This window comes from Melanotaenia boesemani, chromosome 3, assembly GCF_017639745.1.
Source record: "Melanotaenia boesemani isolate fMelBoe1 chromosome 3, fMelBoe1.pri, whole genome shotgun sequence".
Taxonomy (NCBI): Eukaryota; Metazoa; Chordata; class Actinopteri; order Atheriniformes; family Melanotaeniidae; genus Melanotaenia; species Melanotaenia boesemani.
The window spans coordinates 25,584,543-25,604,227 of NC_055684.1; the positions used below are offsets into that span (position 1 = coordinate 25,584,543).

Here is a 19,685-nt window from a genome sequence, read left to right on the forward strand (position 1 = left end):
GTCTTAATTGGCTCCGATTGGCAATGATGGCATCACAACACCCAAGTGCACACATTGTTTTTTAATGAGGGTGCTGCCTTAGGGCTGCAAGAGTGCACACTGCTCTGATTTTCATTATAGAAACACAAGTTTACCAACTATAACGTCCATAACAAAAGAGACATAACTGGCCAGTTTTAGTTGTCTGGCATGCAGCTGTATGGACTTATTTCCGCTTACTCTTCAGAAATAATTAACTACTCTCATTATCTCAAAATTATAACACAACACAACCTGCAGGATGTAGTGTGATGCCATCCAATCGTGGTATCAAAGTACACACTGTAAATTAAAAGTATTTTGTTTGCTTTGCAGCTGTTGATTAAGTTACTGGCGATGATCAAATAAGCACACATGCTGCACCGGCAACTTGCACTCAGTGGTGTTCGTGTACTACTGATGATTGTTTAGCATAATTTGGCTTCAGGGAGATTTGGAGTGGTTTATATACAGCTACAATGCAGCACTGAGTCATACGTTCTTAAAAACTCTTCTTGAATACAGTTTAACTCTACAGTTGAGTACAAAATCAGTCTTTTCTCGTTTTCTAAAACATGGATTTTGAAATCAATCTTTGTCACTCGGTTCAAGCAATATAAATGTTTCCAGTTAGGTCCATTTGGTGACAAATAACTGATTTATCTCATCTCTTACAAAGTTTTGCCTCTTTTTTTTGGCATTATATTATTCTAATAAACATTAAATGTGTGTATACATGAAAGAACCAAGACATTTGTTGGGATAAGAACCACTCTTATAGCAAGTTATTTATATAATGCCAACAAACATCAGAGCAAACTATATGCATATTTATCAAAGCAAGAAATTCTTGCTGTCGTTTTAAGCACTCAAAAGCAGACACCAGAACACTCCTGCAAGTTTTATTTAAGAAAATATCTCATTCAGAAAATACAAAGGGCATGTCTGTTTTATGTTTTTTTTTGTTTGGTTTTTTTTTAAGAAAGCACACTGAATGATTTATGGTTCGTTGTCCTTCTGTACTGCTGTGGGTCATCAGTTAAATTCTAACTTATAAATTGGTCTATTGAGCAGCTTTTTAATTTCGACATCTTGTTTAAAGTCAGTAAACCATGCGCATCTGCTCAGTCTGTCAGTCATTCAAGCTGTCTCACACACACCGTTTTTACTCTCTCCCATAAGAAAACTGGAGTTATTGACCAGGTAGGAGGGACTTGTGATGTTGCAGCCCTCTATGTTTAGGCATTTTTGGGGGGAAAGTCTTAAAAAAAGAAAATACCCTGCCACCTGGAGTTTGCTGCATCACTCACCTTCGTGTCAACCTCTGCAGGGGGACCTAGGGCAGTCCATTGTATGGACTCTCTCTAACTGCGAGATATACGCCTCTCAGCTCATTGGAAATGAGCTGATCTCATTAGTTTTCCATCCATTTACACAGAGTGCTCTTCCTGGAAGAGAGCCACGCTGTGACTGCATTGATCTTTGATGCATTTAGGTAGCTGACAATGAAATGTTTTCCTGCATTTCCACTTGGTTTTGTTAAGTATCCTGACTTATTTTCATTTATAAATGACTTTTACTTTAAAGATAAGTTAGTTGCTCTTTGTTGGTGGTATTAAGATTGAGTTCAGTTCTTGAATGCGGTGCCTTATGCTCCCATCTTATTCCTCTACATATGTGTGGTGAGGTGCCTGGTGCCCACTAGGGATTCACTTGATAATGACATGCTCCTATAAAAGGTGGCCAGCCTGCTGTCTCCATGGGCTTTAGACACCCACTCAGTGCCATTGCAGCCTGCTGGGCCAAAACTGCAAACATGTCAGTGTGACTGATAGCTGGTCTGCTGCAGTCCTCCTACTCCTATTCTACACCATCAGTTTTCAGCTCTTTACCAGGCAGGAGGGCTGTGTTGCAGGCCACCTTAATGTCGGAGTGTTCATGCTTGCTGAGAAATAGTCATCATAACAGGTTCCCACAGGCAGACTGAGAATACCTGTCTCTGGCTTGTGATGAACAGCAGGCAGCCTGCTGTTTGAAAGGGATTGATTGAATCTTTGGGCAACTTGAATTAAAGTGTGGATCACAGCATGTAAATGTAGCTCCTCTTGTGAAGTTCGGTCGATCATTTGAAATTCCCCACAAACAAAATATTAACTGAGGGTTCATACAAAGAAGGTTCATGTTATTGAATCTTTTTTCTGCATCATTGTGATTCCATGTTAATTTTTTTTTTTTTAGTCTTTTTCTGAGTTGCTCTTTGATGTTTGGATATTTTTTATCTTTGAAAAAAAAAAAACATGAGTTTTTTTTCTGTAAAATTGTTTTTGTGGGTGTGTATGTGTGTGTGTGTGTGTGTGTGAGAGAGAGCAAACATTTTAACAAAATATCCAAATTAACATACTCAAAAGCTTCTGAATGGGATCTTTCTGCTCTTCTCTTTGCAATATTTATGCACTTTTCACATCACACCTCTTTGTTCTGTCTTTGACCCTCAGATTGCTAACACTCAGATGATTTATTCTGTTTTATTTCTAAGCTATTTCCCTCTTCAAAGACGATACAAATCATTTTCTTTAACTCTTTAGTTTTAGTTCACTTTCTGTTTGTTTCAACTTTTCTGTTTAACCACTTTTCTTTTCTGTTTAATGTACTTTCCTTACTATATTAGTGTAAAACATTCTTTGTAAGGAGTGACTACAACCTTTTAATGAAACAGAGAACCTCTTAAAATCAATACATGTACATGCTGAATCAATGAACAGCTGTTAATGTAATATTAATACAATTTAGAGTATTCAGCCCTGTGAATTATTGACCCTCGTCTAATTAGTCATGCTGTTATAAATTAAACACTCAACCAAGCAACTAAATACTGTCAATAAATCTGCATCCTTTTAATGTTGTTTGTAAACAATGTGAAAGTGGTTAATTTTTTTTTTTTTTATGAGTGAGCTGTGTTTTTACTTTTTCAGTCCTCAGCCAAGAGCCTGCGAGCAACCATCGGCGATGCATTCGAGCGGCTTCATCGCTTCCTGCGAGAACGTCAGAAGAGCATGTTGGAGGAGTTGGAGATGGATACAGCCCGCAAGCTAGCTGACATCGAACACAAGATCCAGCGTTACAGTCAGCAGCTGCGTGACGTTAAGGAGGGCATCCAGATCCTGCAGGAGCGCCTAAATGAAACAGGCCGCCATGACTTCCTGGAGGGCGTAGCCGTCACATCTGAGAGGTGTGTTTATTGCTCTGAGCTCAGTCCCAGATGTTGTTGTAAATAAATGTACTCTCAGAAGGATTAGACTTACTGAGAATTAATTGCATTAAAATAGTGAACTTTAAATGATACCTTAAAACATGCTAAATGCTTGTTCAGATGTCACTAAGGGTACTGACATTTAGGAGAAAGTAAAGATTTGAGCAACAGCATCAGCTAATCCCTGAACAGATGGCGCTTTAGCCCTGAAATAAACCAGCTCTAATGTTTAATCAAGAGAGGCGCACTAAGGACGATTTAATTGAATACTTTTTTTTTTCTAAAAAGTACAAAAACACTTCAAATTATTTGTTTACACTAAATTATTTATGATGAGTGTAGTGGAATTTTATTTATCAAGGATCACACACTAAGTGAGAATCAAACAAAGCATTTTATTAAGAGCTGATCAGCAATGAGAGTCACACAGTCAAACAGCTTTGGCTGAACGAATCCGCAGAACTACACATGGGCTTGGTTAATATAGATTCGCATGGCATGATATCATTCAAGGTCGTTGAAGCAGGTTCTCAGTACACTGTCTTCAAACCCTGCACAGCCTGGTACAAGGTTTTCTAAAGAGTGTTATCAGTGGTGGGAGAGGAAAAGGAGAGCTCACTAAATATTATCTGGGTACATGTCATACATACGTTCTCCTATTCAGTGAAACAAAAGTCAAGGTTTTAATAATACAAAGTGTAAACTACAGAATATAAGGGTTATGTGTATAAAATTTTCCATTACATGAGTCTTCTAAAAGAAATTGGTTTGTCTTTTTTATTGTCAAGTATTTGCTGCAAAAATGACCAAACATGGTCAAGCATAAACTAAACGATTCAGGGATCAAGAAAAAATAATTTTGGGATAAGAAATGTTTTTTTATTCTTTAGCATTATTACTTTTTCTTGAAAAATCTCTTAAAATGACATCATAGCTAAACTTTAGTCCCTTTCGCCTCACTAATGGAGAATATTTCTCTTTGAATCTGTATGTGAAGGACCTGAGTTTCTACAATGTGATCACAAGATTAAGACGTGAGTTGATGGCACACAGTCTCCAGCTACATCATCCTTACATTGTTTAATCAGGAGATGAATTATGCTTTTTTCTCCTGACTGAGATCCAACCAAACACTTCTGATCATTGATCAGTATTCAAGGTTTTGTGCTGAGATAAGTTAACTTGTCTCTAAAGAACACAAAAAATGCGAAATGGTGAGAACTCGAACATTAAAAAGCTATTAAATTATAGTTTTTTTTTGTATTACACATATGAAAAATGATTGGTATTAAAATGTCGGAAAATTGAAGTTTTTGTCCTGTAAGTGCAACAAACGGAGAATTGCTGGGATGCAGCATGTTTTCATTGTGGGTGCAACTCGCTGAACTTGGAACTACCTGCAATGACTGATTCACTTGGAGGTTCATACTGAATATTTTAATACTGTTGGACTGTAGCCTCCCATGCCTTCTCTCTGATGCAGCCATCCATGTTGCTTGAGGTTGTTGAGACAGTTTGTCAAGTACTAGCATTGCTTGATGTCATGAATGCCACTTTGCCAAACTGCCAAACCAGACTCATTTCATAAAAACATGAGTCTGAGAAAGATGCAGCGTCATGCAGTAGAAAGCATCTGACTGAATTTGAACCTTTTTACTGATTTGTTTTTCTGACCCAGGATTAAAGGGAAGATACATGAGACCAATCTGACGTATGAGGACTTCCCAACATCCAAGTACATGGGGCCCTTACAGTACACAATATGGAAATCACTTTTCCAGGACATTTCACCAGGTATGTGAGCTCAACTTGAACATGAACTACATGGTTCCATAAGTGTGCACACGTTTTTATAATAAAAAAAAGGCTATCTTCACACTCACCCAGTTAAGTAATATTTAGTTTTTATGTTTAATAGTGGCTAGGGCATTTCCTTTAGTTTTATCTTGACTTTTTTGTTGCCTTCAACTGCAAAACCAATATATTATGAAGCTTTCAAAGCCTGTGCTGAATCTCATGGTTGAGCAGAGTTAATCAGAAGAGAGTCACAAACCATTAGCTATACATACCCGAACTGAAAGAACAGTTTATCAACAAGTAGAGAAAATGTGGCTTGTCAGTGATGCAGCAGATAGAGGAAAAATCATGAATGGTTCCAGACAGGAATCAGTGTGAGGGCAAAACTACATGAAAGCTGGAGGTAAACATTTTGCCTTTCAGCACAACAACAATCCAAAGCGTACATCCAAATTAAGAATTCTTACGCCGAAAGATCATTGCACTCTTAGAATAAACCCGAACCCAGACTGGAATCCAGCTGAAAAGATGCTAAATGAGCTGAAGAGAAATATAGAAGAGATGCTTTGCCAACTGATCGAGTCAGAATAATTCTGCAATTAAGAGTGGGATAAAACTACAAACTCAAGATATAGCAGGCTAATTGACTTGTTTAGGAAGTGAAAACATTCAACTTCTTAACTTAAAATACGGGAATATCTTTAGTTCAGAAACATTGATCAGACATATGTGGTGAAGATGCCTTTTAGTCCTGAGGGGAGCTCTGCTCTCTACAGTCAACACAAGAGATTACTTCAAATAACATGCTGAGGATTTTGTAAGTTCTTTTTGATTTCATTTACTCTCACAATCGATTCTCCCATTTTAGCCTCCTGCTGGCTGAGGGGAGGCCAGGAGGTTTCTTGGCCTGCCATGACTGGCTGCCAAGTGGAATAACTGGTTACGGTCCATTAGCAGCAGTTGCCAGAGATCCAACAAAGACACCCCCCTCCCCATCATCTCTCAGCTCTTGCTGTCACTGATGGGTCACCTATTGTGCTATTTTTATTTATTTATTTATCCCCCCCCCCTCTTGTGTTGAGCAAGAAAACTGAAATCTTCAGAAGTGGGTTTGCATGCTTGTTTCTTTATGTGACACCAACAGGCACTCAAGGTATGAAATTTTAATGACTTGATTGTAACAAACACTTAAGTTTTCATTGACTGCAGAAAGTGTTGTCCCATCCACTGGCAGACCGCCAGACATTTCACCTCTATCTGTCCCAGCTCACATGCACCAGAGCTGGAAAAATGCCTTTCCTTCTCTGTCCTGATCTGCTCATGTAAAAGAAAACCAAGGGAACAAGCTATGATTGTTTGAGCTGATGTTCTTTTCTAATAAGTGAATGTTTGCAGAGGGCATGTCTACGCTAAAACCAGATAACTATCCAGAGACCTGGCCTCCTACAGACCTGTGAGCTGAAGCTGCTCCGCCCATCTCTGTAATTACTGCTTCACTGTGTTGTTTGCACTCCTGCGGTGGGTTAATATGACAGAAACAGAGCCACCTTCGAGGGCTCAGGAGAGTACTTGACTTTGAAAGCTCTTATTTATGCATGAAGATAAAAACAGATTATAAGAAATATATGATGGTGTATTCAGTCACACGTATCACACAGCCCAGTGTTTCATTTTTCTTCAGAGCACAGCAACTGTTGGGTGTGCTGTATAAGAACAAACCATCAGTCATCTTTTGCCCCAGGGCATGACTCTGATTGCCTCCTCTAAATCTGGCAGCGGTGTTGGGTATAAAGCATACTGTTAGGTCTTGGGATTGTTCATCTTCACCCATCAGTTCACCTAAAATATAAAACAGTATTTTTTCCACTGACCTTCTGTAGTTTTGTGGCAGATTGGCCCCTCTGCAATACACTAGTAAAATTCAGGAAATCCATGACTGAGAAGAAAATGAACAAACATAAATGCATCCCTTGAAAAATAAATTGGGGATAAAATAAAATAAAATCTGACTTTATTATTTAATCTGTTGGATTTTTGTCATCTGTATTCTGTGGTTTAGTCATGTTAGTCAGATGCTGAAATCCTTTTGTTTCTCATTTAACCACAGCATTTTAAAAAAAAAAAAAGCTGTTGCCCAATCTTGAACCAGTTCTTTGCATTTTAGCCAAAAACATTTTCTTTCAGACAGAAAACTAGTTTCCAGAGCAGTACCAAGTCTTTCCTGCTCATATACAGGTCTGGGGTTGGGATTAAGGTAACCAAGCTGATGGAAAAACAAACAAAAAAAGCATAGTAAGTACCATGCTTGAAGAGAAGTGAAACTGGTAAGAGGTTCAATCATTCTCCTTCCAGAAGAAGGTGCTAATGTAAGGTCAAAACAGTCAGTGAAGTCATTATTTGTCTATTTCTCACCGTTTAAATATTTTAGTCTTACTACTGTATTGTTTTTGAAATATTGATCAAAGTTTAAATGCCATTTACTGGCATTCATAAATCCTGTATACATGTCAGCATTAGCTTTTTTTTTTATTTTTCCAGCATTTATAGACGATTCCTCGAGATCAAATGGCTGGAAGACAAACTGCAGTCCTCTACAAAAGAACATAACAAACCAGAGGCAGAATAAACTAAACAGTAACGTTGGAATCAGCATAAACAGTGATATAATCATGAGGCTCTCTGTCTTGAAGTAAAGTTAACACGTTCCCAGAGGGTTCTCAGGCTCAACCAAATATGATCCAGTAATAACACAAAACCCAGTACAAAAAGGCTCTTGAACTAAACTGAAGATTAAAACAAGATCAGAGGCCTGTACTAGGAAGCTGGATTTTCTCTTATCAAGGTAACTTTAGGGTTAACTCTGGGTTTCGGTCCTTCGACGCTGGTTGACGTCTTACTGGAGTAGCTCACCCTAGCAACTTCTGCTGAGCGTCTAACCTGCTAATGAGCAAGTTATCTTCTGGATATTGATCATCGAGTATAAAAGCACAACCTTATTGCCAATCAGTGCTCTTGGAAAACGACCTGCCCATTCTTAGAATGTCCTTTGGACATTGGTGCGCAGATTGTTCAAAGACCCGATTAGGAGAGAAAGAGTTTTTAGGGATTGATGCAATTCTTTTGATAAAGAAATAAAGGCTTGTCACTGACCGCTTTGGAGTGTGTTTTTGTACTTCTTCTTGACTTGTTCCCAAGTCCATTTAGGGCCACTAGGGTTGCATCTGAAATAACGAGGTTAATAATAATGGTCACAGATGGCTTAACTGCACAACTACTTGTTCCGTCACGGCGAGGAATTAAGTCTGTCCATGCTGCAACTTGTTCTTGAATGAGTGAAATAGGGCTGCAACTAATGACTATTCTTATGGTCGATTAGTCACCGACTATTAAAACGACTAGTCGACCAATCGGATTCTGTATCTCATGATTATTATAAATGGAACTTATTTCACTTTCAGCTTTGAAATTTTGCATAAGGTTGTTAAGTCTGACGTGCCTCCTCTTTAAATGTTCGAGCATTGCAGACGTACTTCCGTGGTACACAAGGTCCGCTTTACAAATCTCACATGTATTTAATTTATTTTGTAAGTTTAACGTGAAGTCATCCCTGACTTTTAACATTTTCCGCCGCCGTTTTCTTCCCTAGTGCCCCACCACATTTTTCCCCTGGCGGACTTCACTGCGCATGTGCAACTCTCAGCAGAGATTAAAAAAGAAGACGATGTCTCACTCTGTATTTTTTTTGTCCCCCCTCTTTGCCCATGTGCATTGTGCAACTCTCAGCAGAGATAGGATTAGAAGACGATGTTTCACTCTGTAGTTTTTTTTTTTTTTTGTTTGTTTGTTTTGGTTTTTTTGCCGACAATAGTCGACGGCTAAATTCGTTGTCGACTATTTTTATTGTCAACTATTGTCGACGACGTCGACTAATCGTTGCAGCCCTAGAGTAAAAGAGTTTCATTTTCCTCCGAGGGGAAATGATAGCAAAAAACTGCAGCTCATATTCTAATGCTATTTATTTTAAAATAACAAAAGGTTTTCTAATGTACCAAAAGTTATTTTAAAAATTTGACAAAAACATTATTGTAGTTTTGATGAACAGCAGAAAACTGCACACACACTAATTTTGTTCAAATGTGTCCACCCAAATGTTAGTAAGCGTATTTCCTGACTTTCCGTATGAATTGTTCTTAGCTAAGAACAAATCAAAGATACGAAGATTGAATGTCACAATATTCGTTAAAAGTTCATAAGTAGGACTTGAGAACAAATCTGTGTGTAACAACAGTTGATAAATGAGGACCCTGGACTACTCAGATTGTGTTTCCTGATATATTAGAAATATAGAAAGTAAGCACTTCATAGTAAAATCCAAGAAACTGAGTCTAAAACTTTTGTAAAGTTGGTACTTCCTGAGACGATGGTGTCCTTTTAATCAGCTGTCAGATGGACTCAGTAGGATCAGACATTGACTGAGCAGCCTGGATGGATTTATTTACTGCTGCAGCATAAAATGGTTGATACAGCAAGAGCCTGACAAAGACAGATGAGGCGCTGAGAATCACACTGCTGCCCTTAGCTGAGTCACAACATATCAGTGTTTAGTTTCTACTTTTTTATACTCCACGTTTTCATGGTGGACCTTTTCATCCAGACAAGCGGCTCTTTCTGTAGTCTTGCATTTGAAGCAAATGCTGACTCTCTAAGCTAACACTGTCTCTTCCTTTGTTTCCTTGTCATCTTCAGTGCCAGCAGCATTGACCCTTGACCCTATCACAGCCCACCAAAGACTGATCCTCTCAGACGACTGCACCATTGTGGCCTATGGGAATCTCCATCCTCAACCTCTGCAGGACTCCCCTCGGCGCTTTGACGTGGAGGTGTCTGTTCTGGGTGCAGAGGGCTTCACATCAGGAGTTCATTACTGGGAAGTGATGGTGTCGGAGAAAACGCAGTGGATGATCGGGGTGGCCAGCGAGACGGTGAGTCGCAAAGGCAGCATCCAGATCCAGCCGAGCCGCGGCTTTTACTGCATTGTAATGCACGACGGGAACCAGTACAGCGCCTGCACTGAGCCCTGGACCCGCCTCAACGTCAAGAGCAAGCTAGAGAAGGTGGGGGTGTTCCTGGACTACGCTAAAGGCCTGCTCATTTTCTATAATGCAGATGATATGTCCTGGCTCTACACCTACCGAGAGAAATTCCCCCTGAAGGTCTTCCCTTACTTCAGCCCAGGCCAGAGTCATGCTAATGGCAAAAATGTGCAACCTCTGCGTATCAACACTGTCCGTCTTTAAGAGCAACACACTTTCGTGGTGGCAGTTGTCCCGACAGTTATGGGTGAATTCACAGAACATGTGTTTAAAAAATGCTTAATAGGGTGTTTGAAATGTTTGTTTCTTTCAGTTTGATGTTAGAAATCATGCTTGATGTTGCTCTCAAAATTTGTGCTTGTTTATTATTTTTCTAATCCTTAAAATGATTGCCTCATTTGCATCATGTTCTACCAAAGTGCTGATTCAGTTTTGGTGTTTGAGCTAGGTCTAAGTAAAGAGGAGGCAAAGAAGTGGTTTGATTTTTTTTCTTTTCCACAGCAGCGTTATTATGTCTCTTTACATCTTTAATCCCATACATGTTTCGACCCACCGTCTTGTGTATTCTGAATTTTGTAAAGGACGACAGTGCAGGGAGGCAGCTAATCCTCACAGGTTACAATATTTTTCCCATTTTTCCTGCAAACCGGTGTCTTAATATCACCAATCTAGTTTATAAACTGTAGCAGCTGGTGTTTGTGAAAGCTGCAATGCTAACAGCCGTTTCCAAACCCTGACCTGACCGGTATTAACGATGCCGCTGTAAACACGGTTTATGCTGCTTTTAGCAGGATATATAAACCCTAAATGGTGAAATGGGAATGTTAAGACATGTGACAACACTTATAAATATAGTTGCGAACGTGATTAATTCTGTTTTAAAATGGTGATTGCAAATGCCGTACTACTTTGACGGCAGCATTTGTTTACGCAATTTATAACATAATATTGATCAGTGACAAATCAGATGAACACACAGCTCTTGTGTTTGCTGCTTTGATTTCACATCCGTGTTGAAACTTTTTTTTTTTTGTTAATTCTCTCTCAAATTAAATAGACCAAACATTACCCTGACTCTGGATTTAAACACATTTTAGTTGCTCTAGTTGTTGCTACTGGTGCACCAGATTTTCAGAGCTGGAGCCAGTGCTTTCTGAGATTGGTTTGAAGTTGGGTATTTAACTCTGCACCAGCACTGGAGCCACTTTGGTGGAAAAGCATCCAATAAGAACGGGAAACCTCCCTTTTACAGTGACTAAGGCCCACCTTGCACTATGTCATGGGGCTTCCTATCAAGCTCTTTGCTTGTTAGACTTGACATTCCTTGTTTTTTTTCACTAAACAGAGAGAATAGTGAAAACCGATCACTTATCTTCTCAGTGCTGTTAAGTTGGTTTAGCTTTTTTTGTGAAATGTGATGTGACACCACTCGTATTGGCTTTTGGTGAGCCATAAATCCACTCTGGTAGCATCAAGTCTGCTGGCTTCCTTTGTTTTTTATAATTATTATTAAAAACTAAAAGCAATTTGGCTTTGATTAGCCCAAAGTAAATAAAGCAACAATCTTATTGATCATGAACTCCATGATCTTAGCTTCTCTTGCTAATCACTTCCACGTGTTTCTGTAGAGTCTTTATCAATGTAAGGAAAGTTCCTGTTACTCGTACCGGCCGTTATTGAAAACTTTCAGTGAAAGAAGGAGAAGCACATACTGCATGCTGTCCCTCTTTATCCGGTGCTCAGTGGTAAGTCTTTAGAGGAGGTAGTTTGTGCAGAAATATGCTGCTAATGTTGGAGGAATAAGTTTGATGTTTGTATTTAAAATATCAAAGTTAAAACTGACTAAGTGTCTCATCATGCTGGCTCATGTTTAAGTTTCTGCCCTTTCCCCCAAACCTATCATTATGGTAAAAATCTCTTACACTACATCTGCGGTGTTTTGTCTTCTTCTTTTTCTTCCTTTTGTTAATTTTCATTTTATGTTTTTTATTTTTTATTTTTATTTTTTTGGTCACTTTGGTGTTAAAGTGAAATACTGTACTACTTCCAGACATGACTATTTTATTTATTATTTCGTCTTAATATCATATAAATATTGAATCGTACTGTCAGATCAGATGAGACCTAACTTCTCAGATGTGAAACACTGCAAACTTTAAGATCTTTTGTTGCTCAAAAAGCTGCAAATGCTGCAAAGACCAACTGTTTTCGTTTTAAGTCTCATCATTAATCAAATGAAATTGAGCTGAATGTTTCGGGGAATGGCAATTGTCAACTATAACAGTGATGGATGGGTGAAGTTTGCACAACGATGCAGTTGCCCACATTGCTAACTCTGCTGCTGTGTTGCATAATGATAACAATCACTGATAATTCCTCTGAGGCTCAATTCGTGTTTATGTCTCTGCCCCCACGTGCCTCAAGTGCTCTTGTTTATCATTAGTTAAACACAAGTCCAGTAAAATCTGCTGTTAGAGCCTGTAGTTCCTCAGCCAGTTCCAGCATACCAAGAGTGTGTGTTTGTGTGTGTGTGTGTGTTTGTGTCTTTGGTTGGGTGTGCCTGTGCAGCCTGGCTCAGCTGCAATTTTAAATCCAGCTTTGGCTGTTGTTGTAAAAGCCCATCTTGTTCTCCAAACATACCCATGCAGTGGCCAAAAATGTTAATTGCACAATACTTTTAGATCAAGTAAAGTTCAACTGATTTTTTTTTTCCCCCTCCTCTCTGAGAAATCCACATATGAACAAAACAAAAATGACAACCTTTCTGTGCCACTGTAGATCTTTGAATTTGTATGTGTGTTGTCTGTGTTGTCATATATAAATGGGGGCAGTGCCCTTACTTTCATAGGAAGTAATACTGGTATGTGCAGTATGATGCAAACTAGGATCAAATTGTGTTCACCTGCACAATATTCTTGGTGTCTGTTTTAACTTGCAGTTAATGTCACTGACCAACACCTGATTAAGTTAATTTTCTAAATATCTGTACCCAGACGAGCCTGCTTGTGGATTTATTGAAGATTTTCAGGATTATTTGTGTAAGATATTTCAGTTATTTTCTCTGAAAAATCTACAATGTAAATCTCAAGCAGCTGCAGCTTCATGCAGGTTTGAACAGTTTGACCCCAGTCTGCCGTGTCACAGACCTCGGTGGACCGCTTCATCAAGACTTTGTGAACATTAAGAGGAAGATTAATGTAAGGTGGTGTAGGTTTACTGGTGATGGTGGTAAAAGCTAATGGTATAAATGATTATAATGATCATAACTATGACACTTTTAATAACTATAATGATGATTGTGATGATGGCCACTGCACACCCATCATTGTGTGAACACACTCTGGTGTGCTTTTCTGCTGGAAGTTTGTGAGAAATGTTTTAATGTACAATAAATGACTATAAAAATCTGACAGTGTCTTAAACTTTATGTATTTGGATGTGCATTAACATTGGTGCTGTAGGGCAGTGGTTTTCTTTTTTTATACCTCTTAAGATACCAGTTCCAATAACTCAGCTTAGGGTGAATAAAATAAATCTGTCTATAACCGCATAACCCCCCCACCCCCCTCCAGGTAATAAAAACTCTTGTCAACAGTCTGCCAAGAGCAAATTAATGATTGTAGAAATCTTGAATTTGTTCTTCGCAGTGATCAGACACGTGTTACTTAATGTAAAGTAATTAACTTGACAGATCTATTATGTCAGATGCCCACCTTAATTCCAATAGGGAGGTGGTGTCAAAATGATCAATATGAGACAGATGGAGAAAATAGCCTTTTTAGGGGTTTCTTGACAAATGTGTATAATTTAATGTAATTTTGTATTAGTGTTACAGAACAAGATACAGTACATTAGAGAGAAACCCAGCCATTACCTTTTGACCAAACGGTGATATTAGGGAAGGATAAAATGAATACACTAACTCCCTTTATAACAGGGAGGATTAAAGTTGCTGTTTTCTGCCTCCACTGGTTGAGCATGAGGAAACAACAATAAACCTAATCAGGTTGATCGTGCAGAAAAGTGCAGGCCCACTTACAGACACCTGCAGAAATTTACACAGAGGGAAACACGGTTAAAAATATGGAATAATAGGATACAAGTGTGTATCCCATGTTGACCCACATTTGTTTAATTTGAGCCAAAGGACATATCCTGTTCAAAAATTTTCCCAAGGTTACTCAAAATAGTACTGGAGGACAAGTTAATGCCACGACTACGAGTGTGTTTCAAATTGGTTGACAGTTTCAGATGTCTGTCTGCTGATGTAACCAAATGCTACCTAAGGAAGAAAAAACAACCTCTGAGAGGAGTCACCTTCATTCTATAGAGTCTGAAAACTACTTCTGTAAATAAAATAGCTGTTATAGTGCTACAGGTTTAATGTGATGTAATAGGAACACATTCTATCACATTTCTGCAAAAACTAGGCCTTCAGTTGAATATGAGATACTAAAATGAAACATGCAAGTCAGATGAGCCCTGTTTGAAATTTACAAAGGCTTTGCCTCTGCTTGTTAATACCTGCTCCCGCTCAGTGAATGTTTCATGTCACATATTTTAGTTGAGACGTGCCAAACTCCCAGCTCTGCTATGCTATCCAGCAGGGAAGCTGTACAATCGTTTTCATTACTTGACTGCTCTCAGGGGGGTGACGTGAAGAATAGAAGAGATATTTGCATTCCCCTCACTGCAGGTGAGCCTCCAACAGGTCCTGTTCATTCAAAATCTGTGCCTTTTCTGAATCGAATGACTTGTTGAAATGCAGAAAAATGTTTAAAATCTCAAAATCAGGACAGAGAACTGGTCTCTGAGTCATGCTCTGCGTCAGAAAGCCAGACAGTACTTCTGATCTGCAACCTGCTGCTTTGTTTTTTGTTTTTTCTTTTCACACTCCAAAGCAATTGAGTTTTGTTGCATCAGAATTACAGCCGATCTGCAACAAATTTTGCAGTTTAAAGAGGAGTGCAGTTTATTTAAAGTCACCCCCCCCCCATCTTTGGATCTGGATGCTTTTCTCTGCTCATTCCTGAGATTTTATCAGAGGAGAAGGCGTTCATCCTGTCACAGACAGTTTATACCTGAGGGAGGGAAGTGTCCATTAAAGAGTGACTGAGCTCTCCTTTGAGATACCGATATCTGATTCCAGTCTGCTGTGGTCCTCCTGAGGCAAGTGTGTGAGGTTTCTAATCTTGTACATGATGGAAAAAAAAGAAAAAAGGAAGGGAATACTCACTTTTATCAACACCCTGGAGAATGTGAGCTTCAGCTGTAATGCTGGTGGCATGAACAGACTAATCTATATTACCGTATGTTTTTGTATTATCTGGTTTAGTAAGTGATTTAAACTGAAAACAACCAAAGGGTTTTACACCATTTCACTGCAGAATAAAATCACTGATAAATCGTTTTGATAATTCATCAAGCCTAAAGGATAAACATTATCTGGTTCCAGGATCTCAAATATGAGGTATTGCTTTTTTTCTATTATAGTGGTATTATTAAGGGTTAATAATCGTTTCAGTTGGATATTGTGGAGTTTATAAAATGAGTATTTTAAAGACAAATAATGGACTTGAGAAATATTTTGTGAGTTTAAAGCTCTAGCAGTTTACGAGAAATTTAAAACAAAAAAAGCTTTGCTAATTCTTCCCTTAAAGAATCTTGGTGAGAATGCACCGTTTATTTATGATGGAGTAATCAGACTTCTTCTTTCTACTTTTTCTATGCATGTTTAACCACTGGACTTACAAGAAGAGCGGTAACTGTGATGGTCTATGTTGATCTAATGTTGAAGCTCTTCAGATCTCCATGAAGAAATAAAGTCTTGACTGTGCAAGTTGAGAATCTGCAGACTACTGCATGTAAGAATTGAAAGCAGAAAAACCGTCATGTGTAGGTGAATCAGAGGATTAGTCATCTGGTGGGGAGCAGTTAAAGTACTTGTGGGTGTCTTCTCAGCACAATAAATTTAACAGCAATGGGAGCAAAAATAAGAAAATGTTTGGGCTCCTGAGCTACACTGTGAGCTCCTGATCTCAAAGAGCCTTACGGGTGTCACTTTGCATTTGAAAAGTGGTGGGGTTATAAGGGCTTAGATAAAAAAAAAGAAGAGTGTTTTTATTTTAAGGTCTTGGGCTCAAGAGGATAATTGCTGGTGGAAAATAAAAGATTCAGAAGAGTGCATAATAAGAAAGTGCTCAGTCTGAATCTGTAGAAAATCAGCAATATGATAAGAGCAAACACGCAACAGCACCTGCCACACTGGAAACACTCATTCATATGCATTTTATTTATAGCAGCAACACCATGTATCACTCACAATGTTGAAAACACCAGTTCCAGCAATCTTCTAAAAGAGGACAAAAAAGATAATTGATGGAAAAATATCAACAGTATTTGATGAACTGAAGATAATAACGCAGTCTTTAGTTAATGCTTGCAGTAACTTACTAATGATAATGCTATTTAACAGGAAAAATATAAAGAAATGTGTGTTTGGTCAATTGTTTCTCTCCTTTAATAATACCAATTGTTGCTGGAAACACATCGCTGGAAAGCTTGATTAGTCACCTTCACAACAAGATATAACATGTAAGGATTGTGCTTCTGTGTAATGAGCAACACAACCAAAAATGTAGGTTGAACATCTCCAAAATTTTCCCAAATCCCCTGAAATGTTCTGTTTGTATTGACTATTGTTTTGAGATTCAAATGCTGCCATGTAGGTGCCAGTGACAGACGTAGGTTTGGCACCGAATTGATTGACTGACATATTGGAATGAGATTTTCTAGCCAGAGGTGATCCCATAATCTTCAGAATCTTGGACCTAACGTCATCCTCCAGAATGACAACACTCTCCACCACAGAGCCAAGATCATCATCTGATCTCCAAAGATGGGGCGGAAAGGATGGCCGCTTATGAATCCAGACCTCAACCCAAAAATAACATTTGTGGGATTGATGTGCTAGAGTGGCATACACAGCCACGTTGGTTGACCTTTAACAACTCCTGGTTGAGGCATGGGATGCCATTCCACAGCAAAATGTGACCAGAACCATGAGGAAGTAAGCTGTTGTAGCTGTGTATGTATCTTCACATGCTACTGAAGACAGTGGATAATGAATAGTGTGTAAAAATGGACAATATTTTTTGTTTTTTCCTTATTATTGTGGGTGAGTGCAATCATCCAATCCACCACACAAGTCAAAACAACAGAATATTGCAGGGGATTTTGGCCCATTTTAGCTGTATTGCTCATTCCACAAATATGCAACACTAACAAGTTTTATCTTGTTGTAAAAAGGACTAATCAGGCTTTCCAATACGACATCAGTTGGTATTAGAATGGTGAAATAATCAACCAAACACCAATTACCTTACCTTTTGTGCTAAGTCTAGCATGCTCCTTAAGAAAATGGGGACAAATTGAGGAGTAGAATGTAAAAATAAAGAAGGCACTGACTCTCAATTCCTTCATGACCAACTTAGGAAGCTTAAAGCAATTATTCCTCTTAATGTCATGCCCTCATTTGAAAATAAAATCCTCAGACACATTCAAAGTAGCTACCCTCATTAATCTTTGACTGCTTTCTCAGACGATCTTGTCAAAGTCAGTGTGTGCAACAGTTTTAAGCATCCATCTGCACAAGACTGCATTTTGAAACAGGGAGGCCTGTGGCTCATTCACAGGTGACTCAAGCCTCCTTTATGCCCCTATTACTCCTCCTGTCAGCTGCTGAAAGCTCTAGCCAACATCTTCAGGGTTTGGGGCCTTTACTGTAGCAGGAGTGCCCTCTGGTGATGTTTCTCTGAGTTTGGTCGACTCTGCTTATAAGTTCAGCAACATTCTTTCTTTTACTCAAACTAATTTATTTGCTTATTGTCTAACGGGAGCTGCACTGATTTCATAAAAGGGCTCTGTTTCATAGGAATATTTAAGGGTGGGTTTATAGGGTTCAGTCAATGTAAAAGTTGCTCTTAGATTATTCTAATGAAAGTTGAAAAGTTGAACAGTAGCTCTGGCATGTAAAACTCTGACATGTTACTACAATGATACCAGTTGGAAAATGAAGGGAAAGGACAGCAGAGTGCAAAAAACTCTTTAGTTTACACTAATTTCATAGCTGGTGAAGAAGAGAAAACTGGCATGTTTCCTGTTAGATAGCAAGAAGACTGCTAGAATCACTTGGTATAAACAATAAAAACACAGGACTCAGTTTTCCATCAAAAGATCATTTATAGACTGTTCTCAGGGTCTTGTGCTCCTTGGAATTGCATCGGCCACATTTTCCCAAGCTGTCATGTAAAGCACATAATAAGAACTTTCAAACATGCTTTCCAGATCCTTACTGATGCAGTATACATTGGGATTTTAATTGCGTTTACATTATTCTATATGATTCTCCTCATTTTTATCCAGGGTTTTGCTGGTTTGAAGCTGTGCAAAGAGGCAATGCACAGAACCGTGCATTACTCACAGGTGTAACGTGACATACAGACTATGCTCATGTTCAGTAAAAACGGCTGGTCAGCCTGACCTAATAATTTGGTTAAACATCTAGATAGAGATCTGATCCCTGTCATCCATAGTGTTTTTTTATTATTATTCTTAGCTTTACATCTATCATCTTCAGTGAGACTTTGGTCCAACAACACAGACTACTTAAATGCAGTATTAGTCCAAATAAAGATATTGTACACAGCTTCATAGGCCACAGTGATCTCTTAAGAAGCTGCAACTAGCACTACACATCTCTTGCATTTCATTTTGGTTCTTTTGTTTCTCTTTGACGGAAATAAGCAGTATTGTATTGATGGGAAAAGTGGGATTACTCTGTACCCAAAGGAACATTCAGCAATCTGTCTATGGTTTAATGTTACACCGTGTCTAAAGGCTTGGTTGCATGGTTTGTTTGTTTGTTGTTAGCTGCAAAATCTCAAATCCCAAAAATAAGTATAAAATCTTTAAGGTACTAGAAATTTTTATTTATCTTTTTTGCACTACACACATGAACGAATCTGGTTACTCTCACCTCTGATAAGAGTTTTCTTATTTTTAGTTCAACTGATTTATAATCAGGAATAAGACAAAGGAATAAAAACGTCTAATGTACCCTCAAGTCATTTAGTATCAACTATAAACAGCTTTATTCACCCTTTGTGTTGTGCAGACTTCATATTACAAAATACTGCTTGCCCCTGGATCAGCTGCATCTAAGCTGGAGAGTTTTGTAACCCATTGTGTGAGGATAAATGGCTGAGGAAACCAAAGCTCTGAACAGTTTAGCGAGCCTTCCAGCCATCTGTTCCACTAAGGTTTAGTGTCTCTACCAAGCACGCCTCAACCTGCCTCCTCAGCACCTATCAGCAGGTTATTCCCAACATGCAAATATCTGCCTAGCAAAGTGTGTTTACTCTCCATTCAAAGTAGTGTTAGAAGGTAGTGTCTGCACACATTAAATATGGATGATAATTTCATGCAAACTGACACCGGTTATCGTTCACTTTTTTTTTTTTGTCTTG

The 19,685-nt window shown here is 38.6% G+C and overlaps 1 protein-coding gene across 2 annotated transcripts in view; it reads left to right on the top strand.

The window, feature by feature from the left end:
• The window catches only part of trim62.1 (tripartite motif containing 62, tandem duplicate 1), a 35,163-nt gene extending 21,604 nt beyond the window's left edge, over window positions 1–13,559 (top strand). For both annotated transcript variants that reach the window (XM_041980522.1, XM_041980523.1), the window contains exons 4-6: window positions 2,991–3,247; window positions 4,947–5,062; window positions 9,812–13,559. In XM_041980522.1, the coding sequence (XP_041836456.1) occupies window positions 2,991–3,247; window positions 4,947–5,062; window positions 9,812–10,362 (924 nt within the window). In that variant the 3' untranslated portion in view covers window positions 10,363–13,559. The remainder of the gene's footprint in view (window positions 1–2,990; window positions 3,248–4,946; window positions 5,063–9,811) is intronic.
• Window positions 13,560–19,685: the final 6,126 nt, after the last annotated feature.